This window comes from Mercenaria mercenaria, chromosome 17 (genome assembly GCF_021730395.1).
Source record: "Mercenaria mercenaria strain notata chromosome 17, MADL_Memer_1, whole genome shotgun sequence".
Lineage (NCBI taxonomy): Eukaryota > Metazoa > Mollusca > Bivalvia > Venerida > Veneridae > Mercenaria > Mercenaria mercenaria.
Window position 1 is genome coordinate 69,610,336 of NC_069377.1, and position 27,718 is coordinate 69,638,053.

General features: G+C 36.2%; 1 protein-coding gene across 2 annotated transcripts in view; it reads right to left on the bottom strand.

Moving 5' to 3' along the window:
• Positions 1-27,718, bottom strand: part of LOC123537057 (angio-associated migratory cell protein-like) — a 60,987-nt gene that overhangs the window by 23,088 nt on the left and 10,181 nt on the right. The window contains exon 1 of one of the 2 annotated variants that reach the window (XM_053528548.1): positions 2,480-2,641. The exons of the other annotated variant lie outside the window; for it this stretch is intronic. Within the exon in view, the coding sequence (XP_053384523.1) occupies positions 2,480-2,573 (94 nt within the window). The 5' untranslated portion in view covers positions 2,574-2,641. Of the gene's footprint in view, positions 1-2,479; positions 2,642-27,718 lie in introns of those variants that run through there. 2 annotated transcript variants of the gene reach the window in all.

Here is a 27,718-nt window from a genome sequence, read left to right on the forward strand (position 1 = left end):
GGTCAGAGGTTCGAATCCCGGTCGAGGCTGCACATTTTTCCTGAGACTGTCAGGGTTCATACAGATCTTGGATACAAGAATTCCATGACTTTTCCATGACATTGCCTGGTTTTCCATGACGCAATCCAAACATACGAACTCGAAATAAATGCAATGATACACTCATTTTATTGATCTGCTATACCATGAACTGCTACGTAAGCCGCCTTCCTTTCACCACATGAAAATTTCTGAGCAATCTTGCTATCAGGGAACATTTTTTGGAAAAGTTTATCACTGTCAGTAGAAGATTTGTATGATTGATGTGATGTTATTAGTTTCAGTGTCCATAATATTTCAGCCCTTGTTACATCCTCCTTCCTTAGACACAAAGGAGTCTATCCCACTGACACTTACTTTGTCTTGGACATTGTTCTTGAGTGGGTGGGGGAATACACATATCAGACACGACAGTTTCCTCGCGTTTTGTTTCCACAGGTTTGAAAAAAGATTTTAATGTGTCACATGTTTTTGTCGTTTTATCACAGAGTTCAATGCTTGCAACGTGTTTTCCACCTTTTATGTGCGATTTTATTGCAGTTTCGCCAATATTTGACAGATCGATAAGTTTGTCACAGACGGTGCATAAGGCTTTCCTGTTATCCGACTTGAAAGGCTTTAACCATGCTTTGTACTGTTCATTCCTTTCCCAGTTAGTGTTGTATATCGGCAACTTCTTTTCTGACTCATATTTTACTATTTTTAGCTATTTCACGCTTAGTTTCGTTTTTAAAAGTACAACGAAAATAAACTGGAAACGGTGCAATAGTAAACTTAACGGTCATTTCGTACCCAACCAGATTCGACCCCAATATTGACATAAATTACTGATTGTTCGATTACGCGTTTAAATCTGGATTTTTTCTGATATTAAATTAAAACAGATGTAATCGTTTTAAGCACATACAGACTTATTCCAGATCACTTTCCTACTTTCCATGACGATTTTTAAACTTTCCATGACAAAATGCAAAAATTCAATTTTCCCTGACTTTTCCAGACAAATCTCGTTTTCCATGACTTTTCCAGACCTGTGCGAACCCTGACTGTTACATTTGGGGGCTAGTCCGGGATGCTCACCCTTGAAGCCCATACAGGGCGAAGCAGTTTGACAGGGGTGTGCATCTGAATTTGGTTAACAGTCTGCGGCAGACATTGGCCTGGAGTGCCAATGTCTCGCAATAAGAGGGAAGGTGTGTAGCGGTTGTCGTATCGGGTGGCATCGGTAGCTCAATTGGTTGAGCGATGGCATGGTAAGTCGACGGTCCGAGGTTCAAATTCTGGTCGAGGTTGCACATTTTTCCTGAGACTGTTACAGATGTAACATATGGACCTACAGTTATTTAATATACACAGATGCTTAAAGATTCAAAACATACCTTTTTTCTAAATTTTTCTGAAGTAATTTTTGTCATCTGCTGTAAAACGTTTAGTGTGGCCTGCATTTTCGAATGATAAGAAATACCCAAGTAGACTGTCTGAAAGGCTGTCTGACAGGTGAAATGACACCTCATGTGACAATGCAAGTTTTGAGGGGGTAATAGAGTAATTTCTTACAAGGCAGTGGCTACGATTACGGTACCGTAATCCTAGCCTCCGGTTCTAGGATTACGGAAGTTCCGTATTCCTAGACAACCCTATGAGGATAGGCTAGGATTACGGAAGTATTTTAAAAGGCATAAAGTATATATTAGGACACCCATAAATGATGCTGTAAACTTACTTATTTCACTTAATTTTTCATGCCTGCCTTATTATTTCGTGTTTTCTATCCGCCATTTTGGGGTAGTATAATCTTAATGGCGGCGCGCGGAAATATATTAGTAATATGAATGTCAAAGTTATAGATTTAAAAAAAAAATCTATACTTTGAATTTTATGATTTATAACCATATTGTATGTTATTAAAGACCATTTGTGTTGACTTGATGAAAAAAATGCAGGTATATACGAAACAAAGATAATTCTATATTTCCGCTCACCGCCGTTAAGATTATACTAACCCAAAATGGCCGATCGATAGCACGAAATATAAGTGAAATTGAGTGAAAATGAGTAAGTTTACAATGTCATTTATGCATGTCCAAACATAAATTTGATGCTTCTTAAATACTTCCGTAATCCTAGCCTATTCTCATAGTGTTTTCTAGGAATACGGAACTTCCGTAATCCTAGAACCGAAGGCTAGGATTACGGTACCGTAATCGTAGCCACTGCCTTCTTACAATGTACGCCTATGAAAACATCAACGGCAGAATTTGACTACTGTTATCCGAATATTTTGTACAACCGAAAACATATTGAGGGGGTACTAGAGTCATTTCTTACAATGTACGCCTATGAAAACATCAACAGCAGAGTTTGACTACTGTTATCCGAATATTTTGTACAACCGAAAACATATTCAGATTGAAAATTAATGTTCTAATTTCAACGTTACCTCCATTATCGTCAAGTTCAATAATTTCAACGACATCATCAGGTGATATTTCTTCCACTAAGTCCTCAATATTGTCATTATCTTGTTCTGACATATCTGTTTTGTGTCAAAATTAATTTTGGAAGAACGTGTTTCTTGTTACACCGTTATTGTCCGACAAAGAAATATCTGCGGAACTAATTAGATTATGGACGCGTTCGGCATACATACTCGAGCTAACCCGAGTCACCCTGGGTGTTACTCGAGCTTAACTCGTGTAACCCGGGCGATAGTAGTTGTGTTACCCGGATTCTACCCACCTCCTGAAGCTGGGAAAGGTGGGTGATCGTATCCGAATGCATTAACACTTTAAACATGGCGTCATTGGTAGACTTGTAAACTTTTGAGTTTATCAAGGCTTTATCTCAATAACCACAAATGATATTGAATTTGAAACTTCAAACAACTTTTTCCACTCATCAGACCTACAAAAATAATCAAATTAGATAACTCTTGATCGAATCTAATGTAAATTATGGGTCTAATTTATAGACATATTGCTTTGAAACCTATTTTTACTTTTTAAGGTCATTAACTATCCACAGATGATCAAGTCCCATTACTCTTATATGTATTTTGACAAAATTATGCCACTTTTGGTCTTAGAAAATGCAGTTTAAGTTTAACATGCAAGGAGGTTTATCCAAACTAATGCGGGTCTATAGAATAAGGTCATATCAACACATCACAAAAAACAAAGAAAAATATCAAACAGGGAATGCCACGCACCAAAAACGTAGCCTCCTCAAAACGAAACCCCCAGCACGCAGACGCGTGCACCAAACACACACACACACACATACACACACAAAGCCAACACACAAGGACAAAACGAACAACACACACGCACACAAAGCCAACACATAAGACGAAACGAACAAACAAAGGAACACAGTGGGGCACCGCCTTGGAACGGTCAGTGGCAAAAACACCATTGGGGAGCTTAAACCGGTTTATGGTGCACCTAACCTCACTCTTACCCGCACCATGTTCCAAAGACATGGGACAGTGTAAATAAAAGTAATCCCCTCCAGGTGAATCTCTTACACACGTAATGGAAACAAAAAGGCATGGCATGTAAAACACAAAAATGCTCGTGTATAAATATATAAAAAACAAACCTTAAGAGACAAAAACGTATGTACTCAATGCCTTTTCAGAAGACAGAGCAACAAGAGAAACACCCTTAAGGGCCCGACGAAACAGGCCAGAAGACAAATATCAAAACAGTTCAGTCCTGGTAGGATTTAAAAACTGCTTATCATAGAGTCCTCCCCCTCTTCCGTCAGACGCAATCAAAGAGGGAAGCGTAGTGTCCAACTGTAAACGGGTTGAACACTAAACATGCGGTATGTCTCAAAACAGTTGGGTCGTAACCTCTTTTAATAAAACGTTTGATAATCTTTCCAAATACATTTGGAAAATTACCGTGACCTAGATCTTACGAAGTTTGTAAACCACATCCCCATAAAAAACGGGTTTAGAAATACCTTCTCGCAGAAGTGTCTTTAAATTACTATTGAATTTTAAAACTAAATCAGAATTACGATAATAAAATTTAGCAAAATATTTACGCAATTTGTAATAACGGTAGCCTTGCTGAAGAAGTTTACCTGTAATATATTGATTACGTTCATTGAAATGCTTGACATGACTACACGCTCTTGCAAACCGAATTAATTGAGAAATATATACCCCATAAGATGTAGCCTGAGGTACATCCCCATCCAAATGGGGAAAATTAACAATACTAAAATTAAAATCATCCCTCTTGTCATAAATTTTGGTATGTATAAAATTGTCATAAATAGGGAGATGTAAATCTAAAAATGAAGCATCAGTATCCGAATTGTTAGTTTTAATTAACTGAAGCTCCCTAGGATAAATAGTACCCACCAATTGACCAAAAAACGGATTATCCATATTAAGAATATCATCTAGATAGCGTGATGTATTATTAAATGCCGTTATAATATCTGCCTGCGTATCTGGAGAGAGGCCCAACATAAAGTCTCTTTCATAACAATATAAAAACAAATCTGCGACAAGGGGTGCACAATTTGTTCCCATGGGAATACCAACAACTTGTCTAAAAACTGCATTCCCAAACCTGATGTAAATGTTGTTCAATAAAAAGGAAAGGGCTTTACAAACTTCGTCACAGGTCCACATTATATAATGTTTAATAATATTGTTAGTAAAAAAAGCTTTATCAAAATTGCAAGCAATAAATGTAGCATTCTCTCTGGCAAAAGTCTTTTGAATTAGGGCAGTTAATTTGTCATTTATTAAGTTATGTGGTAAAGTGGTATACAAAGTAGAAAAATTGTACGTACTGACTGTAGATACCTTGTAATTATTTTTTTTTTAACTTATCCAGGATTTCACCAGAATTTTTAATCGACCAAACCTCATAACTCTACTTGAGTCAGACCCCTTTTTTTGGGGTTAAAGTTTTGCATGCAAGTTATTTTTTAAACTAATGCAGATACTGGGTTGAAACTTCACACATGTCTTCCATGTTGTAAAGGACATGGCATCAACTTCCATAACTCTTACTTTGGCCAAGTTATGCCCCACTGTTTAAACTTAGAAAAAGCTGGTTAAAGTTTTGCATGCAAGTTACTATCTCGGAAACTAATGCAGATATTGGATTGATTCATCCATACATGTCTTTGTGATGTAAAGAAAGGTCAAAGCATTAATTCCCATAACCTTAATTTTGGACAAGTCATGCCCTCTTTCTTGTGCATAGATATTGTTGTGTATGCATGCAAGTTACTATCTCCAAAACTAATGGGGGGCATTGGGTTAACATTTCTCACATGTCTTCAGGGTTGTAAAGCAAGGTAAAAGCATCAAGTTCCATAACACTTACTTTAATTTTGGCAAAGTTATGTCCCTTTTTTGTAGTAAGAAAATGGCGGTTAAATTTTTACCACTAAGATGCTCTTGTCAAAACTAAGGGCGTTACTGGGTTGCAAACTTCTTATATCTAGTCAGGGTTTTAAAGTGAGATCATAGAATCAAGTCAAATAATCCTTGAATCATTATTTCAGTTCTAGAACCGAAAGTCATTCTTATTGACAATTGCCGTTTCGAATTGTTCTTTTAAAACCTTTTACTTTCTTCTAAATGCAGAGTAACTTTGAAATGCTCTTTTGGAATTCATGCCCCATCTGTAATACTGCTGAATAGGACAGAGGTTGAGAAATCTGCTTCTTACAGCAACATCCATGTCAAGCATATTTCGAGGGTTCTCGATCTGATTCTAAAAGCTTTTAAGTTTTCTTTCTAGGTTCACAAGGGACAACTTTGAGAAACATGTAGGCTTAAGAACACATAATTAGTGATAAGGATAAATAATCCACAAAATAAGCCACACGTTGATCTTGAAGTAATAAGTTAAAAATTCAACCTCCCTACTTACCGACATACCTTCTTTCATACTCATATGGTACTGTTCTCTAGATAGCTCAGTAGTTGATGCACTATACTGCCGGTCCAAAGGTCACGGGTTTGACCCGGTTAACGAAGAAATTCCATCCATGGCCATTTGCAATCAACCTCAGTTCATACGAATGTATAGTTGTCAGTTCCTTTAATATGAAAGCGTACTGGTAAGCCTGTTAGGATGCTAATCTTGCCAGGGAGAGTGAACATATGTTACCATTAGTGACTGTCAGTCACATATGGCATTATGACTGTTGGAAATGGTGATGAACCCAATTGACCAACATCAAGAACTGGTACTTGGTCTTTTAAAAGTCAAACTGGCATTTAGCAAATTTCATGGCTGTACTACGTACAAAGTTTGAAAAAAGTATACTGTTTGTTATGTGCTATTTGTGAACATGGTGAATTCAGTTATGTCATTTTAAACAAAGACATTTTCATTAAAAAAAAATTCATTTGCATGGGGGAATAGAGACAGCAGAGTTGAGCTTATTCATTTTCGTAACATATTTCTTCAATGGAAGGTTGTGGATTTGATCACCTGTCAAGATATACAAAAATAGTTGAAAATGGTAAATGTATCAGTAACTGTCCCTGGCATTCAGCTCAAATGTGGAAAATGGATTCTCTCACACCTGCGTGGCAATGGTTACCGTCCAGAGGGATTTTTATGCCGAGTGTCCTATAAATGGGTCTTGGCAAACAGTGCAGATTAAACACCGCAAAACAGATCATGTCATCAGGGTCTCCACTGTTTCCTTAAATGAATTTCAGTCACAACAATGAAAAATTTGAAATGGTTCGGGGTAGTAGAGTCATGTGTAGACATAAAAGGATTAATACAAGTTGTAGCTCTTGCTTCGGAAATAGTTTAAAGTATAAATTAACATAAAATAGAAATTTCTAGTCTATTAAACATCAAGGGCTGAACATTTTTCCAAGAGTTACTTGATCCCAGAATCTGAAAAGTCGATTGATAATAACCCAGTCTGATTATTCACTCTGACAGAAGTCGTACCATTTCATCTCTAACAACGATACCAGACTGTCTGTCCTCATTATGTGTCAAAAGTAGCAACCATTCTTTATCATTGTTACAGCTCGGAAGCTTTTGAACTGTAAGCATATAGGTAACGTTCTCCATCATTTTCAGTTACCCGATAAAGCGTTCGGACTACAATTGTTACTCGTGTCACTCACGTGAACTCGGGTGATCTAGTCAGAGTTACACGGGTTTGTATGCCGAATGCGCCATAAAAGTAGTCTGTTCCACTGATCTGTCTTAGCAATACAGATATGTATTAATATGTTCATATGTAATATGTTACAGTTAATATGTAGTATAAACGCCTGGAAGTGTCTTACTACAAAAGTTCATCTACGGGCCGGTGTACTAGTACTGCCCAACAATCAATTATGATTATGGGACAGACTGTTAAAAGATAAGCAAGCTCATTTGAAGCTAAGATAAAAAAAACTACAATTACTAAGATTATAAACATAGATATAGATTAGATGGTTACAGTTGCCAGCCTCACAGTGAAAAGAATCAAACTGGGACTGGACTGTATGTATACAGGCGGATCGAGACATTGTTCTTGGATAAAAGGAGGTAGAGTGGTATTGCGTATGCGAATGTGGGATCAAGTAATTCATGTTCCTTGTAGCTGTGAGATGGTTATGGTCAACTGCAATAAGACTGTACTTTATCTTTAAAAATTATCTTAAAAATATAACAAGGGAATTTTTGATGCAGCTTTGTTCAAGGGATTTCCAATTGAGATCTTTATAAGCATTCGAGTGACACTGCTTGTTTGACCATAGTTAAGAATCGGATAGGTCCTTGAGAAATGACTTGATCCACTGGGATGGGATACTAATGGGTGGACACCCAGGGTATCGAGCTTGTGAATTAGTTTATGGCCAACCTTGTCAAAGGCTTTACTGAAGTCCATTACGATGACGTCAGTTTGTTGTTGGCTATTCTCAAGATTGTCAAATACCTATTATGTGAAACTTATAAGTTGTGTTTCAAAGCTATGCCTTGACCTGAAGCCATGTTGATCATTTCTGTCAAAGTGGGACATGCTATTTGAGACAAGAATATGTTCCATTAATTTAGAGGCAACACATGTTACCTTAGGGCTATGGGCATATAGTTGCTTGCCTTGGATTTTGGACATTTAAATTTCTTGGAAACTGGTGCAACGATTGCTCTCTTCCAGCCTTTTAGGACTTGACCTGTTTCAAGAGATAGTAGGAATATCTTTGTAATGATTGGGGATATCTCTTGGTGAAGCTCTTTTAGTAATCTTGTTGAAATTTCATCAGGACCAGATTTATTTGGATTTAGCCCCATTAATAACTTGTCCACGCTCTCAACATCTCTAGTGCAGATTTGGGATCTGTTGCTTTTTTGCTGAGTTGTTTCAGGCTTAGTGGTTTAAGTTTTGAAAAAAACAGATTCAAACTGTTTATTGAGGATGTTTGCCTTTGTGACCGGGTCGGTATGAGTTAAACCCTCATACTTCAAAGGGGCTACACCACAACTCTTTGGGTTTTTTATGTTTAATAAACGAGTAGAACCTTTTGTTCCTACCAGATTGGGAGTCACCAGTAAAGATAACCGATTCCAAATAAGACCAATAAGAGCTTCTGATTTCCTTCTGGATCCTACATTTTAGAGCCTCAAATGCTTGGACAATATGGTTGATTGTTTACCTTTCCTATTTATGTTTGAAAACAATTTGCCCCGTCTGCGTATTAGTCTGGGGACTTGTCATGTAAGGGGAGAACACGTGTCAGGCGGCCGGTTAGCTCGGTCGGTAGAGTAATCGCCCTGTAAGCGAGGGGTCCCGGGTTCGAGCCCCGGACTGACTGCACATTTTCTCACACTGTTACATTTGGCGCCCAACGCTTGCTTGCTTGGTCAGTCTTACGACGCTTGCAATATTATGTTCCTCCGAAGTTCGAGGACGAATTTCCAATTTGTGGGGGTGTATGTCACGGTGCGGACTTGGTCACGTAAGGGGAGAATATGTGTGAGGCAGCCGGTTTGCCCGGTCGGTAGAGTACTCGCCCTGTAAGCGAGGGGTCCCGGGTTCGAGCCTCAGACTGACTGCATATTTTTCACACCCTGTGACAGTTGCAGTTTGATTTAAGGTCAGATTGTTCTTGGCTGATCAGGTTTTTGGATATGGCAGTCAGAACACCCCACCCTGACTTAAAACTTTGTTGGTTTAGCGAGGTTATCAGGAAAAAATTCTGCAGTACGGATCTCCGGTTTTAACTAGGTTTCAGTGCAGCAGATGATGTCTGGTTTAACCTGTTGGATGACCTGGTGTACGTCTTGGATTTTGTTTTTTTTATTGACCTGCAGTTAATGATGATGATGATGATGATGATGACAGTGATCATGGAAATGAGGAAGGACATGCTAATATCTTGGCTCCTGATGAAATAGATACCAGATGCAACTATTGTTTTCTGGCTCCTTGCATTACTTCTCTGAAACCCCTGTGGTTAGGTCGGGGAGCACAAACACATATAAGAAATAGTCAAACACGGAAAGTTAGATACAAGAAATATTGGAATATGTTGTCAAATGCAGGGGCTTGGAATGTTCCACAATATATTCGAAAAAAAAAACAGCAATTATTAAACAGGGACAGATGTGAAGATGATACAGTTTGGACTTACAGGGAGGTTATGCCACTGTGTGTATTAAATGAAGTAAGAGGCTTATATCCTAATCCGGAAGGACAGTCCTATATGGGACATAAATGGCACTGACTTTTTTCTAGTATTGGCTGCTACAGGATAAATTAGAAACAAAATATAATTATAAACATATATCATTATAAAAGGAAAGAAAAATAAAGATAAGTTTAGGTGAAAAAGTTTTACAGTGTATTGAATAATATTTTCAACATACATTTATATAAAGTCTGGAATGTTTTTACTATCTCATAAAATATATTAGATAAATTGTGTTTCTGTTCTTATAATGTTTCTTTATTCATCATCACTGTCCTCCTGGTAATGATCCGAATCATCATCATCGTTTCCTTGAATGTTTGGCAACTGCTGTCTTCCATCAAGCACTTCGACAAGCAGTACCCAAATGTCACTCACAAAATTATAAGTTTTTTTCTTATACCTCTTCTTCCCTAACTGACGCCTGTTGTGATGCACTTCTTCTGGGTTCCACCGTGATGTGAAAGGCCTGTCTACGTGTTCATTCCAGGAAATAATTGCCAAACTAATACGTATCATGTATGATTTATCTTTGTAATGAACACGCTTGTCCAGGTAAATCAAACAAGTGTTATTGAAACTTTCAACATAATACGTGTCTTTTGAAAGGGCATAATCCTGTGCATTTTTGTAAAGTGTCAGGGAATGTAAAAACTGTGTCAACAAGCGCACCGCTGAAGCATCATCAATAACTACATAATCCGGAACATAATTTGGAGTTTTACATTCAGAATCTATAGCACAGTTGTTATGGTTATTTTGAAAATGAGGTACACAATTGTCAATTATTTGACGTAGTATTTCAGGATCGTTTCGGCAATTGTCAGTGGCATAGTATGTATGGTTTCGGATACGAGCCCCTTTGTCTGCGAGCTGAGGATGCCAAGTTACTCCAATGTTGCGCCTTGCACCCGAAGATATCTTTTTGAGACCTTGGCTACTGGTTTTGTTGCATGCCAACGCTCGTTGCAGTTTCTTACATCATCCTTTGTTCTCACAAATTTATTGACAGAAAGATTACGATCGTGAGAGTGGATATTCACCTTTACAGCTTGTCTTTCGAAATCGTTATACATTTGTTCACAACCGATTTTTTCATGTTTTTGGGTAGAAGGTTCCTGGTTCTTATTAATGTGCTGAAAATTAATAACTTTATGAGAATGTTGCCCAAGTGTCACATGATCCGTGTGACAGCTATTTTTCCTACAGTGGTGACGAGCATCTGTCATAATTGAAATTCCATTATCACCTTTGTCTTTGGAATGTTGTATTTCGTCATAAAGAGCATATTGAATTGATTCTTTTGCAATAACAGAAATAATGGCTGACAATGTATTTGATGCTTTATTCCGGAAATGTTCTGTCAGTGTTCCAATTTCTGCAAACTGGCTAAAACGTTCATAACCTATTTGTGTAATTCCAGAGCATAGATAAGACATCATTACACGATAATTTATTGCATAATTTTCTGAAAGTCTACTCGAAGATTCCCACTGAATTTTATGTCCATTCTGACAACTCCAAACAACCTCTGCAACATGTCCACAATTGGAAAGGGAAGAAGGTCTAAGTTCTAATCCACAGTTTCTGTGGTGATGACCCAAGCAGTCAACTAGATTAAACTACTTTTTATTCTCACATAAAAAAATTTGAACATTTTGAATTTCCTAAAATACTGTCAGTATTGTAGTCCGAGCTGAATTCTTTTTTTCTGTTATCATTTGTGTCTGGATGATTCAATACATGATCAAAAAAGTCCTTCACTGACTTTAGTCCATGCTTTGTTTTGTATAATTCAAGTTTGTTTTCAAATATCAGTTTTTCCTTGTCGTCAGCAAATGCTATATCAAACTGTTTTCTGCTTTTTGTATAACTATATACTTTAATTGTACCGTCACTCAAACGTTTCTTCTTATTTACTTTAGTACTGCTGGAATTAGTTATATCTCTAAGGCTCATTTTTTTGTATTTCAGTGTAACAATTAATATTTTCATATAACAGCAATTTAGTCACTATTTCATATCCTAAGTGATAATCCAAAATAAAAATTCCAAGTTAATATCAATTCATTTATAACATTATTATCTATTCCACTTATTTGTAAAGAAACTAGCTTGTTCAAAACCTATGTGAGTGTGAGTGTGATTCAATTTTAGGCGCAATGTTCAGATTTCAAATCATAGGTCAAATTTGAAAGCAAGGAATCCTATTGGCTGCTGTTTTTTAGATGATTTTTTTCCCATCATATAGACAGTATTATTATAATTATCATTGTTATTATTATTTCATGTCTACTTCAGTTATGTGGTTATACATACAAAAGACATATAATATAAACTAAATCTAAAAGGAAGAGACATTTTAGATAATAAAACAATTCAGATAGAAATGCCTTGGTAATTTATTTTTTTACTCATTACCTGTGTATCTCTCTGATCATAAATTGTGCTTGACCTGATGACCTACAGCAGTCTTGTAAAATGTGACCACTGCTGACCACATTATCATTAGATTATCAGCACTTTCTACAAGAAGCAATTAAGGTTGTCAATCACAAGAAAAGTTCTCCAGGAGAACCAATGTCGGCCTTTAAGGAGAGTGAGCCTTTCACTACTCTTGAGTCTCGTCATTTTCTTGTTTGTGGTTTTGATCTTTGTATTAGGAGTGGAGGAAGCTTCTGGTGGGGCTAACAGTTTTGAAATATTGAGAAGTGAACCCACCGATCTATCTGATTGGTGACTCGAATTAATTGTGTTATCACTTGATTCCAAAAGAGAGAAAACATTGGAGTTGTTTAAGAAATCAAGTGATTCGAGTAGTGAGGAATTAATAGTTTGCCTGGCCGCAGTATTGGCAATGGGGATAATAAGAACAGAGGTACCTCTGGTTATCTCCACAGAGGGCGCTGGTGAAATAAAGGGTAAACATTATCTCGCCTGACCTTAGATTTACTATAGAATGTAGTAGAGATTCTGCATAATAAACACTAATTAATTTGTAATTTCCTATGTATTTGACCCTAAACACTAATTTACTTGCATTTTCCTAGGTATTAGACCCAGAACAAAATAAAATCTTAGAAAATAGTCAAATAAATACTTAAATACATTTATTTAAAGGATTTTTGAGTGTAGTTCATAGATGAAACTAATAAGAATTTGATTATGGTTCAGTATTGTTGTGTACCACTATGTAAGGGTTATGAAGGAATTCATTTAAAAAACAAAAACATTTAAAGGATTTATGGAGAGAAGCAGTAAAAATAGCAGATCCTGGGAATAAAACAAAACTGTGGCAACCTAGTAAACATGATATTGTTTCAAAATATTAAGATCTGACTTGCCAAAAACAAAACTTAATCTTGGGTCAAGGATTACATATGTGTGCTTCAACATAGCTAATTTCCGCAGATGTATTGTTGGTAAACTTGCATAACTATTATTGTTTTGCGCAGAAATACCAAGAAATATGAACTATTGATGCTGGGCTGTTATATATTTATTTCAACTACATACAATTATTTATCAAATGCATCATAGCATTTCATAGACTTAACATCATATTGTACTGCAAATGTCTACATAAATCATCATCAATGTTATTTCACAGATGTTCAGCTATTTATTTCCGCAGATACTTTTTGTAGAACAGTTCTAGCTGTTTTTTTGTACAGACATATCCTTGAATGAATACACAATGAAAAGGCAATATTGTCTTTCACTTATATACATCTGTCCCTGTATCTGATAATAGTAGTTTGAAGGTTTCTTTAGCTCCATTTCTCCGTCCGTATACTCCGTATGGAAACAATTTCCCAGGTGTGATCATTTCCTCTTTCCTAGCATATGGACATTTCACCTCAGCTATTGTTTGTTCATTAATGACTCCGTCGGGTGTTGCAGCCAGATATGGACTTTCTCTACATATGAATAAACCGCAGTTGTTGACACTTTATCCCGTTTGCTTTTCAAATTTCTTAATTGCTGTTTTTTCATATTGCTTCCCAATTTAGGGAAGTGGATCCTATGGTCTGCTTGCAGTTGATGAAACCCTTCAGTGGGCCAGTCCGAATCCAGAGGTTCTGGTTGGGGAATAGGTTCACCCCTGAAGTCTTGATTTCTGTCATATGCTTCAAGTCTGAAAGTAAGAAAAAGATAGACACCATAAATTCCTCAAACAAGATATAGTGCTAGCATAAGTCATTAACCTGTAAAATGTTATCCAAAAGGCTACTCTCCAGTATTATTGCTTCGTATAAGCAACACTAAATCTACAAATAATGAGATGCGATAAAGATAGCACCAATAAAACTTGCAGTATACACCATGACCTACATGTAAGACATTGCCTCTGTGTACTGGTTTCTCAAAGTTTAAATTTATGGATTAATACTATTTGCCTGAGAATTATTTAATTATAACAACAAAAAAACATACCTTGTTAACAAATCTTCCTTTCTGCCTTTGATTTGTGCCCCTCTTTTTATTAATTCTCTCTGTAATTGTATAACTTTCCATCCAAAATATTTTGATTTCTTCTCAGAATCCATTGCAAAGTGTAGTGAGATAAGAATCTGGGTCAGCATTGTTTACCCCTTATTTTACTAGCGCCACCAAGCGAGTAGCTGGCTTATTATCCCCATTCCAGGCAAACCATGAGTCTGACAGACGGCTGTTGGTGTTGTCTCCTATGTGTCTGTTTGGAACCACTGGTCACAATTGTAACACAGTATTTAACTTTGGTCCAAGGTGACATCCTCATTTCATTTCCCATCGGAATACTGTAGGGATGAGGTATTTGGGCCAGGGTTCAGTTTGATATCTGATGCTTGGCTGGCTAACAAGCAATAGAGAAATATCATTGATGTTTTACCTGTTACTTGTTTTGACATGTGTTTGTTCAACTTGAATGCCATGACCATCATGAGGTTTTTAGATTTGAGCGGTAGATCAGTATTTACAAGAAGATCTTTGTCTTCATTAGGTGACGGTTTGTTGTTTTCTGAGACATTCCTGCTGAGGATGAAGATAAATATGACAATCGAGGTCACGAAAAGCCACATTTTGAAGATGAAGTTCAGAAAAGAATCGAGTATGTGTGAAGAAAGAGAATGATATTATTGGACTATCAATAGGTTTTCATCTACAGACAAGTACAGAGTGTATTGATTTCTACCATTTCACAATAACAGACACATTTTCATATGCTCACTTATATCAGAATGTGAAAAGCCTCCGAACTTTTCAGACCGTTCCTTATATTCTGGCAAATACAAATGGCTATAATGGTGAAACGGAGTTTGATACCGGTGTATTGTTTGAACTATATGGACGGGTTTTATCATCGTCAGCATGCAGGGTACACTATACCAGTTCAGTTCCTTCTTTACTTCATATAAACAATGAAATCTTAAGACCTCATTTTCAGTACTTTAGACTCGACTGTCACTCACCTTTATGAATACAAATAGAATTTTTTCTGAGTAAAGGCGTGACCGTTAGGCAATTCATTTGAGTACACCAAATAAACTGAGTTGGAGAAAGGTCTACGAGTTGTTCACATACCTCTTTCAAACAAAGGAGCCTGTAGGAAAGCGGCCGATGTCAAACGGTTATATCAATATTTTTGATCATACGGATTAAACAAATATTATTTAGGCTAATTTACCGTACTCGCAAAGATATATAAGAACGGTGATTGACCAAAAAGAATTGGTCAACCAATCGGAACGTAATATTATCTGGTGGACTAATCGGAATACCTTTATAACGGAATTCTCAACAAACATTACTATGACATCGAAATAATCACGTTTGCAAAAATAATTTCTTCTACGCTGTTACACATGTACTTTATTTGACCATCAAAATGATGAAATAAAGGTTATTTCGAAATTATGTCAGGGGAATTCAACGTCATTCTTTCGAAAATTTGAATTCGATCCTCTAACTTGCACAAAATATGCCGTCTCAAAATTCAACATTTTGATTCTTCTTACAGGCTCGAAATTTAATTCAAGATCGAATTCGCTTCCTTAGATTTCCGTTTTGACAGACTCGATCTTACTTCTCACCCCGGTGGCTCCTCAATATAAAAACAACTATCATCGCCTTGCACTGATCTTACTTCTTATCCCACTAACTCGTCAACATACAGTCAATCATTATCGCCTTGCACTGATCTTACTTCTCACCCCAAGTGGCTCCTCAACATACAGTCAATCATTATCGCCTTGCACTGATCTTCTTATCCCACTGACTTATCAACATACAATCAATCATTATCGCCTTGCACTCATCTTACTTCTTATCCCACTGACTCACCAACGTACAATCAATCATATCGCCTTGCACTCATCTTACGTCTCGTCCCTGTGACTCCTAAACATAGGACTACAATCAATCATCGCCTTGCACTGATCTTACTTCTCATCCCAAGTGGCTCCTCAACATACAGTCAATCATTATCGCCTTGCACTGATCTTACTTCTCACCCCAAGTGGCTCCTCAACATACAGTCAATCATTATCGCCTTGCACTGATCTTACTTCTCACCCCAAGTGGCTCCTCAACATACAGTCAATCATCATCGCCTTGCACTGATCTTACTTCCCACACCGGTGGCTCCTCAATATATAAACAACCATCATCGCCTTGCACTGATCTTACTTCTCATCCCAGTGACTCATCTATATACAGCGAATCAACATCGCCTTGCACTCATCTTACTTCTCATCGCAGTGACTCATCAATATACAGCGAATCATCGTCGCCTTGCACTGATCTTACTTCTCACCCCGGTGACTCATCAATATACAGCGAATCATCATCGCCTTCCACTGATCCTACTTCTCATTCCAGTGACTCATCAATGTACAGCGAAACATCATCGCCTTACGCTGACCTTACTTCTCATCCCAAGTTACTCCCAAACATACATACAATCAATAATCAAAAACGAAATCAACAATTTGAAAATCTTTTGGTGTTCTATTCCCTTTACTACAACATATATTCTCTTAGAACTGATTTTATTTGGTGCGTTAAAAATGAAATGTATAGATCATTTCACAACCTTGACAAAATTGTCATTGAAGAATTTGAATGATAATATCTACAAACATTAAAAAATTACGAACTACAAAGAAACTGGAAAAAAACTACCGGCACACTTCTACAATCACAAGTAGTTTTCCATTTTAAACATAGAGTATCAATCATTGTTCCGTTGAAGAGAAGTAACTCTGTACTTTAATGACATAAACAGAGGAAAGGTTGAGGTGTTTAAAGCTTTTATTTAACAAAATCAAAGATAGCCTTAGCTAAATTTAGTAGGATTTCTTGTCCGGGGTCAGGATTTTTTTTACATAATTACACTGGGCAAGCGAAAAGATTATCCTCAAAGCGTAGAACGAAACAAAGCAAATAAGTTGCAGAGAGGTACCCCACCCCCACACCCCCTACGTCCCTTGCATCTGTCAAAATGTCTTGTTCACATGAAAACAAAAAAAATATTTAGACCCGCTCATGCAAGTTCATTCAGGCTTTGGGTTCGGGTGCAAATGAATTTTACTCCCAAAGTTTATTATGGTGGAATTACAAAATACATTTCATTATAATATGAAAAAAACATGTTTATTTTCATTAAAATATTGCAATATTGAATTACAAATTATGCTTATAGCCTGTTTCATTATCTCACATTACTTTATTGTCAAATATCAATGTATATTCGGTTTTACAAATTCTGTTATATGTAGGAAGGTATATTGGTAATTACATAATTGACAGGTTTAATTTCACCCACTGTTCAAGCATTTCTGAAATTTGGTAAAATTGAAAAAAATGTTGGCACTTTATAAAACATATAATATCCCACTTAATGTTAAAGGGATTTCTGGTCTTACAGGTTACTATGAGTGAGTGAGTTGGGTTTTACGGCAAATCGACACAAAATGGTCATATATATATATTTTCTAGATATTTTTATTCATTTCCTGAAAATGTTTTAGCGCAAAATTTCGCGTTAATGTTTGGAACTGGCACGGGATGCTCGGTAACTATCACGATAATCCTTTAAACTTTCCAGCAAAGTTGTGCATTTTTTCTGAAAACATTATCGCAATAAATTATTTTTTCTCGATATGCCTTTATTTCCAGGAAACTTTAGGCTATTGCGATAAACTTTTCAGAAAAGTTTGAAGTATTGAGATAATTTCTGAAAGTATCGAGAATCTTTTCAGGAAACTTCGTTTTATCAAGATAATTTTTTGAAGTATCGCGATGGCTACCTAGCTATCTCGTGGCAGAAATATGCCACGCATATTATACACATCTCTTTCATTTTTACATGTTGACATAATTACCCCACCCACATTATTTTCGAGGGGAAAAACGCATTTAAATATTATGCCATATTTCTATCACGAGATAAGCCAATATTAATACAAGCAAATACGCCAATTTGGGATGGTCAATATGGGCCATTTGTTTTTCGGTGCAAGTTTCGGATTTGTAAAAAAAATCCTTTCGAAAACAATATTCCGGAATTTCTCTTCTGAAGTGTCTCCACGATTTTGACAAACCACTGGAAGCAAGTTGTCGAGATTTTAAGTATTGAGTAGTCATCTCTTTGTTGCTACTATTGTACAGTTAGTATGATGGTTGATTTTGTCGGATAGCTTTTATGTTAATCTTTTCTGTAAGTTTGTAATTACGAGTGTATTTGCATGTCGTAGCTTCTGTGATTTTGATTATGCTATATCTTCTATTATTTGTTGCTCACTGCAGATTTGGTTTAACATTTGCTATTCACGTGCATTTTCATGTTGTAGATTCTCTTATTTTTTTATGTATTTATGTGCAGCTCCTGCTATTTGACCGTGTGTGTATTCATGTAGTAGCTTTTCTGAATCACACAAACACATTATTTAATGTGTGTGCGTTTACACTAATGATTTATTCTTTGTCTAAAAACGTCCCATGTGGTTTTGGGACAATCTGTGTATGAAAAGAATTGGAACCACTGCCTTACCCTTGCATGATCGTAAGAGGCGACTAATAGGGTCTTGACACTTGGTTTTGCTGTAACTCTGTGATTCCAGCAGGTCTGCAAATTTTGATTCCATATCTCATGTTTTTATTTCGATGTAAATGAGATGTGAAACCAAGATTTGTAGTCCTGTTTGGCGCCATATAACCTATACTGTGTTGGTGCGCAGTAAAACCCAAATAAATAAATAAATAAATAAATAACTTGTCTAAAAACGGTAACAATGCTTTAAAAACTTGCGCACTGCACACGGTTGCAACGTATGTTTTGGAGCATGTGCGTTGTGCGTGGTACATTGGTAATGCTGTTTGAACATGGTACAGATATGCTTTGTGTTACTCTGAAACTTTGGATCATGGTACTTCGGACAGACGTCGGGACATCTGTACTGTACAGAGTAAATACATACTTTTTTCAACATTCTGTTTTACATGATGCATGGATATTTTTAATGTTTTGGGGCATTTATTTTGTAAATGAACGTTTGAAATGTGTTTGAGTATCTCTTTTGTACATGGACACTTTTAATATTTTGGAGCATTTGTGTTTCAATTAACAATGCACGCACTTGTACATCGTAGATGGATACTTTTTGGAGAAACTGTTGTACACGGATATATACTTAAAATAATTATATTTATGTTTATAAGGTTTTTTATCAATGGTCATTACAACAAAATACAAAATATGTTTATTTTAAATAGTTACCATTTATTACAGCGCTGCGAAGAAGGTGTTTCACGTGGTAACAAGGTCCAAAACAGGAGAATTTGTTTGCCGTACGTCTACATGCACTTGTTGATCAACGTAACTAATTGTAAAACGGTTTTATTGTTTAAATATTTGATTGTTCCATATATGGCTTAGTTGTGGTCTCTTTTTTGTAAAGAATGAACAAACAAACATTGACATTCCCCCACCCCCGTTTACAAATGATGATAATCCGTTGGGTCATTCGGTCAGTTTGGTATTTTTCCATCAATTACGAGTATATTGTTGTGTACATGTAAATTAATTGACTTCTTAAAAAGTAAAATACTTATACTTCTTCATAAGTTAGCAACACGATTTTTACAGTTTCCTATAGAAAGCTACAACTTCTCAATGCCACATAATTATGTTAGACAACAAGGCTTTTATTGGTACTGATACTGAGCTTGTTCTTTGTACAAATATTCTTAGATATCAAGGGCAAGAAAAACAAAGTTAAATAATCAGATAATACATTGGTACCTTTTTAAAGATTGTATTGGCCTTCATATGATACTTATTTATATTTTTAGAAAGTCTCGAAAATTCAAATATGAACTCTTTCTGTAGATACTAGTTTTCAATACTATCTGCTACTAAGTTGCGACCAATAAGGCCAGCTGTTGAATTCTGAGATAATTCGAAACAAGAGGGCCCTGAAGGCCCTGTATCGCTCACCTGAAGAAAGTAGGTCAGTAGGTCACATTCATGGTCACTGAAGTCAGTTTAAGATCGATGTGCAAAACTGTACATGTCATCCAAATTTCAAGGCTGTATCTTAAAAAAGGTAGGTCAGTAGGTCACATTCCACATGACCCAGATTCGAACTTTACCTAAAGATCATCAAGGTTAACATTCTGACCAAGTTTCATTAAGATATAGTCATAAATGTGGCCTCTAGAGTGTTAACAAGCCTTACATTTGATATGACCTGGTGACCTAGTTTCTTATTCCATTTGACCTAGATTTCAACCCGACCTAAAGATCATCAAGATTAACATTCTGACCAAGATTTACGAAGATACAGTCATAAATGTGGCCTCTAGAGTGTTAACTAGCTTTTCCTTTGATTTGACCTGGTGACCTAGTTTTTAAACCCTCCTAATCCAGATTCAAATTAAACCTAAAGATAATCAAGAATAATATTCTGACTAAGTTTCACGAAGATACGGTCATAAATGTGGCCTCTAGAATGTTAACAAGCTTTTCCTTTGATTTGACCTGGTGACCTAGTTTGTGACCCCAGATAACCCAATATCAAACTCGTCCAAGATTTTATTGAGAGTAACATTCTGACCATGTTTCATTAAGATTTGGCCAAAATTGTGACCTCTAGAGTGTTAACAGTCAAATTGTTGACGACGACGGACACAGGGCGATCACCAAAGCCTTTGAGCATTTCGTGCTCAGGTGAGCTAAAAAAGACAGTTTCTAAATGATAATTTAATTTGCAATATATCATACATGACAATACAGTGTTAGCTCACTGTAAACATTTTATAAAGGATTTTAAATGCACATTCCTTTATTTGGAATACATCTTCAATTTCTTATTGTATGCAGCATGAACATTTGATTAATGTGTATTAATCTAAGGCATAATGGAAATGTTAATGATTCCATTCATTTTAAAATGAGTTGAACTTTTTATAAGAGTAACGTTTATTTCGCTGGAAGTAAGTGAAAAACGTAGAATTCTGTCACTCAGAAATTCGCCTATAATGATTTGTATTTAATAAATACGGAAAAAACACAATGAAATTGAAAACAAAAGCAAAAAGTTAGTAATTTTTCTATTTAAATTGTATTGATTCATACTGATTGTAAACATAACCTAAACATGTATCAAACAGGAAAAGGCAGTTAAAATATTCAACTTTTATGATTATTCATACAAACAAAGCAGTTTGGCTTTCTTTATTCTTCCTGCTTTTAAAAAGTATTGATATTAAGGATATGAACAACCTGAAAAAGGTATTTCAGTTTCTGACTTTATGCAATACTAAAGCTACCAAAAGAAACCCTTGCCAGGTTAACTGCTACTTAGTTAAGAAAATATCTTTTATAAATGAAGTTGCTCACATTGCTATTTACTTGTATGTATCTGTTAAAGTTATGTCTTTGTCATACTTGTCTAGGATATATTAACGGCCACTATAGGCAAATGACATGCCGATTCGTTTAATAAAAAAAAGAAACTTCCAAAATGTGTTATTCAAGCTTATTTTTATTTTACATAATGAAATGTACGCATACATGATACTATATATAACACATCAGAAGAAAAGTATAAATATAAAGGGTTGACTATATATTTTTTGGTTGGGTTAAACGTCGCACCGACACATTTTAGGTCATATGGCGACTTTCCAGCTTTGATGGTGGAGGAAGACCCCAGGTGCCCCTCCGTGCATTATTTCATCACGAGCGGGCACCTGGGTAGAACCAGCCAGCTGGATGGCTTCCTCTATTGAAGAATTCAACGCCCCGGGTGAGGCTCGAACCCACATCGATGAGGGGCAAGTGATTTGAAGTCAGCGACCTTAACCACTCAGCCCCGGAGGCCCCGGGTTGACTATATAACACGGCCAGTAATCTCCATGTATACACTTCTTTTATATAGAATTCACATATCATTGTTGTGTTAAGAAAGACTTTTAACTCCTTCATTATAACTAATGTGTGCAATTGTTTCCAATTTCAGTGGCGTGGCTATGGATTTCGGTAAATATTTGTTCATTCTATTATTTAAACAAGAGGGTTCTGAAGGCCCTATATCGCTCACCTGAAGAAAGTAGGCAGTATGTCACATTCATGGTCACTGAAGTCAGTTTTAAGATCGGTGTGCAAAACTGTATATGTCATCCGCATTTCAAGGTTGTATCTTAAAAAACAAAAAAAGTAGGTCAGTAGGTCACATTCCACATGACCCAGATTCGAACTTTACCTAAAGATCATCAAGGTTAACATTCTGACCAAGTTTCATGAAGATACAGTCATAAATGTGGCCTCTAAAGTGTTAACAAGCTTTTCCTTTGATTTGACCTGGTGACCTAGTTTTTGACCCCACCTGACCCCGATTTGAACCTGACCTAAAAATCATCAAGATTAATATTCTGATTAAGTTTCATTATGGTGTGGTCATAAATGTGGCCTCTAGAGTGTTAACTAGCTTTTCCTTTGATTTGACCTGATGACCTAGTTTCTGACTCCACTTAACCTAGATTGAAAGTTGACCTAAAAATCATCAAGGTTTACATTCTGACCAAGTTTCATAGAGATATTGTCATAATGGTCAGTAGGTCACATTCCACATGACCCAGATTCGAACTTGACCTAAAGATCATCAAGGTTAACATTCTGACCAAGTTTCATGAAGATACAGTCATAAATGTGGCCTCTAAAGTGTTAACAAGCTTTTCCTTTGATTTGACCTGGTGACCTAGTTTTTGACCCCACCTGACCCCGATTTGAACCTGACCTAAAAATCATCAAGATTAATATTCTGATAAAGTTTCATTATGGTGTGGTCATAAATGTGGCCTCTAGATTGTTAACTAGCTTTTCCTTTGATTTGACCTGATGACCTAGTTTCTGACTCCACTTAACCTAGATTGAAACTTGACCTAAAAATCATCAAGGTTAACATTCTGACCAAGTTTTATAGAGATATTGTCATAAATGTGGCCTCTAGAGTGTTAACTAGCTTTTCTTTTGATTTGACTTGGTGACATAGTTTTTGATCCCACCTAACTCAGACTTAAACTCGATCTAAAGATCATCAAGATTAACATTTTGACCAAGGTTCATTACGATATATTTATGAATGTGGCCTCTAGGTTGCTAACTAGCTTTTCCTTTGATTTGTTCTGGTGACCTAGGTTTTGACCCCACCTGACCCAGATTTGAACTTGATCTAAAGATCATCAAGGTTAACATTCTGACCAAGTTTCATGAAGATAAGTAATAAATGTGGCCTCTAGCATGTTGACAAGCTTGTCCTTTGATTTGACCTGGTGACTTAGTTTTTGACCCCAGATGACCAAGTATCGAACTCATCCAAGATTTTATTGAGAGTAACATTCTGACGAAGTTTCATTAAGATTGGGCCAAAATTGTTACCTCTAGGATGTTAACAGTCAAATTGTTGACGACGACGGACAGACGACGGACACAGGGGATCACAAGAGCTCACTTTTGGGCACTTCTGTGAAATGATTGATGAATTTTTCAAATATATTTCAACAAAAAGAAAAACTTGGTACTAGTATATAATTATCAGAGACATGAACACAGAGGCAAAAGTAAGCACCAAAATGAAGAATTATCTTACACCTAGAATTTTACAGTGATAAGAAGATGATTTATTTTACTAGAAAACAATTTCTGTCATCTTTGAATAAAGATCTTTAGGAAAACTTTTAACATATCATTAATTCATATGAGCTAAAATTAACGTAATGCCAAATTTTCCCTGGAAACAGCTGTTTTTTTACTTAGGACGTCATAATTCTAGATCATTGATATGATACAACAAATATGACATATATCTAAAATACCAGATGGAAATACCTTAATATTAAATTCAAAACATCTTTATTTGGACATCAGCTGTCCATAATAAAAAAGGAAACATAACACAAACAAACACAAAAAACAACTTCAGTCGGCAAGACAAATGGAAACAATGCATCAACAACAATTTTCATCCTTACAATCATACATTCTATAAATCATATATATACAAAATTCGCACATGTAAACACGAACTCCAACAATGTTAATATATATACCAAACTATGCCCTTATTTTATTGCACATTATGACCACATAATGTAAAACATTTCAAAAAGTGAGGAAAATAAATCAATACTTCAGTGCATTTAATTGACAGATCATGTACAAAACTACGAATATACTATTAGAACAAGGAAGTGAAAACTTATATGAAAAACAATTTTACAAAAAAATCTAATACTTTATGTGCGAATCAAGCAAATTCGTTGAATTTGTATACCAAGTTGAATATGTATTTATCACCGGAGTGTCGCCAGACTTTATGATATGGTTAAAATTCTATGAAATATTTTTAGGACTTGGGTGATACAGCGATTTGCCTAACATAGTGAAACAGAGTCTCGCAGCCTGTGTCAGATACCAGAATATCATATAAGTATGAAACAATGGTGCCATATACAGAAAAATAATTCGTCTAGACGAGATGGACAGACAGACAACGTTATAATCCATCCGTCGTTGACGCGGGTGGTGGCGGTGAAGCGGATGGAGGTGGTGTATGCGCCAGGGTTTTTTTAACATATTTACAAAGAGTTTTTATTGTCCGTAACCGTTTAGCATATGGAAATTGTACAGTATGTGAAACTAAATAAGCTTGAAACAATATCTGTTTCATCAGTAAACTACCCGTTTTCACCAAAATAACAGTAGGTCATCAAACAAATACAGCACGGCGTCATCCACACATCGTCATTCTTTATGCTGAAAAATAAAAAGAAATAGACGTAATTGCTTTACTTCTTTTGTAACGTAGTGGCCTGCACCTGAAGCTTTCTTGAAACACAACACCATTATGACAGTTCTAACATTCTTATTTCTTACGAAGAGCAATGCACAGTTACTTATAAATGTTCAGTCGAATTTCAAAGATATAATCAATATTCAGTTAGTCTATTAAAACAGTTCTGTTTACAACTCTATAAACACAAATTCTTAATTAAATATATACTTCAGCCTAGCTTTTAACAATTACATGTATAATTGATTTTCAGCTCCTGGGAGCGGGACCCTGTCCCCTAGCTCGTCACCTGGGCTGCTCCCTATCTGCTCACATCAAGATATGTTTCAACATATATTCAACTAGCAGCCTGGCCGCTATGTAAAATTACGCAATTCGTCGTGCCTTTTTCCTTTAACATAATTACTTTCATCGAGGAAGTAAATGATATAAACGACCAAGTATACCTGTTTAACCCTTGGGCTACATGTTTTGTGACAGGTTTGACATCAGCAAGCTTTCAATATTAACAAATTAGAGAACAGAACAGAATAGAATATTTATTTAGATTCAAGCATTATAGCTTATCATCTTTCTCCACAGCTTATCATCTGTCTCCGTAACATATTAAACAAATGATTTATAGAAAACACAATATTTCGAATCTTTCAAACATGTTACATTACACTTTTCCTGGAAATAATCATATACCGCGTAGTCACTGATGTATAGCAACTCCACTTGTATAAACAGGTTAAGATGTTATATTGTTATGGTAGCATCGTCAAAGGCTGAAGAGCATGTGTTAACCTTTACCATGCTAAATTTCTAAAATGGACTGGTCCATCATTCAATTTGGGCAATTGCACTACTTGTTTATTTATTTATTTATTCAGATCTCATCGGCATGACATAGATATGCACATTATATTAACAACACAATAAAACACATGTATATGCATTATCGCCTCTCTAGCAGAGTTATAAGAGATCATTAATTGTATATACAATCATTTATCTAAAATCATAAATGTACAAATCTCTAGAACGAAAATTTGCCATATTGTCCTTTTAGAATAACCAACGTTCTCAAATGTATTAAAGTATCAAGAGATGCTATCCAAATGACGGTTAAACTTGTCTAGAAAAACTAAGTTATGAGCTTGTTACCTTACTGCTAACACATCAAGTTATCACAATCCAGCGCAAATCTTATCAAATTCAAAATGATAGGCAAACTTTCGTTCTATTATCTGATCACATATTCCAGCATAATATTATTTACTATACATGGGCTGAGTGAAGCAGAACCCAGTCACAAGACGACCGCAACCATCACAGGCGAAGAGTAAATCAGCCATAAATACATAAATAAAATACGCACAGAGCAAACGTGCACAGCAAGGTAAATAATCACAGCCAGTACAGCTATGCCAGCGAGCGTAACAAATACAGCAGGGTTATACTCCCAGTTGTCATCAACTGAAACATTTTAAGAAAACAGATCAAAGTAAATCACATTTATATGATTTTGTCTATTCTTTATTAAACATTTAGGTGGAGTATCTTCAAAACGTATGTAGTGTTAGATAAAAGTAGCTGATGTTTAAGGAAACGTTACCATTACCTAGAGGTGGTGGGTTCCTTTAAACCCATACTGATGCTACATCCTGAGGAACCAATGAACACCAAATCAGTTCAATACACTTCGAAGGCTGAATGCGAATCTGTTGTATCTTCTTCTTTATTTATTTACAATAACAACAGTTTCGCGCTCAGCCCACGACTTGAATGATATGGTAACAAGAGCTCGTAGAACACAAAATGCCCACCTTCATGCATTCAGTAACTACACAAGGAACAGAAATTATTTGGACACTGTGCACTGGACGTTTGACGTACTGACCTCAAATCAATAATTATGGGTCATTTATCAGTCATAAGTGACCTCCGTATCAAATGTGATCCTAGACCAAAGTATTCTCTAGTTATTTGGCAAAAACGTTCTACTGTTCTGGGTCAATGTGACCTTGACTTTTGACCTACTGACCTCAAAATCAATATTGGTCTGCTAGGCCCAAGTGCTCTCAAGCTTTCGCCCGGAAACGGTTTAACTGTTCCGGGTCACTGTGACCTTGACCTTTGATCTACTGACCTCAAAATCATTAGGGGTCATATGCTATGCTGGTCATGATAAACCTTCCTATTAAATTTCGTGATCCTTCGCCCAAGCGTTCTCACGATATCGTCTGGAAACGGTTTAACTGTTCTCGGTCAATGTGACCTTGACCTTTAACCTACTGACCTCACAATCAATAGGGGTCGTCTGCTGGTCATGATCAACCTCCCCATTAAGTTTCGTGATCCTTGACCCAAGCGTTCTTCAGTTATTGTCCGGAAACGGTTTAACTGTTCCAGATCACTGTGACCTTAACCTTTGACCTACGACCTCAAAATCAATAGGGATCATATGCTGGTCAAGACCAACCTCCTTATTAATTTTCATGATCCTAGGCCCGATCAACCGCCTCGGGGTCAAGTTGCGTCCACTAGTAGTCGCAACTTGACCGCGATGGTTGACCTTAGGCTGATTATTCATACTTATAGGCAATCGGTAACCATTATATCCATAAAGCCACCGAAGCTCGACTATTATTACATGAACAGTTTT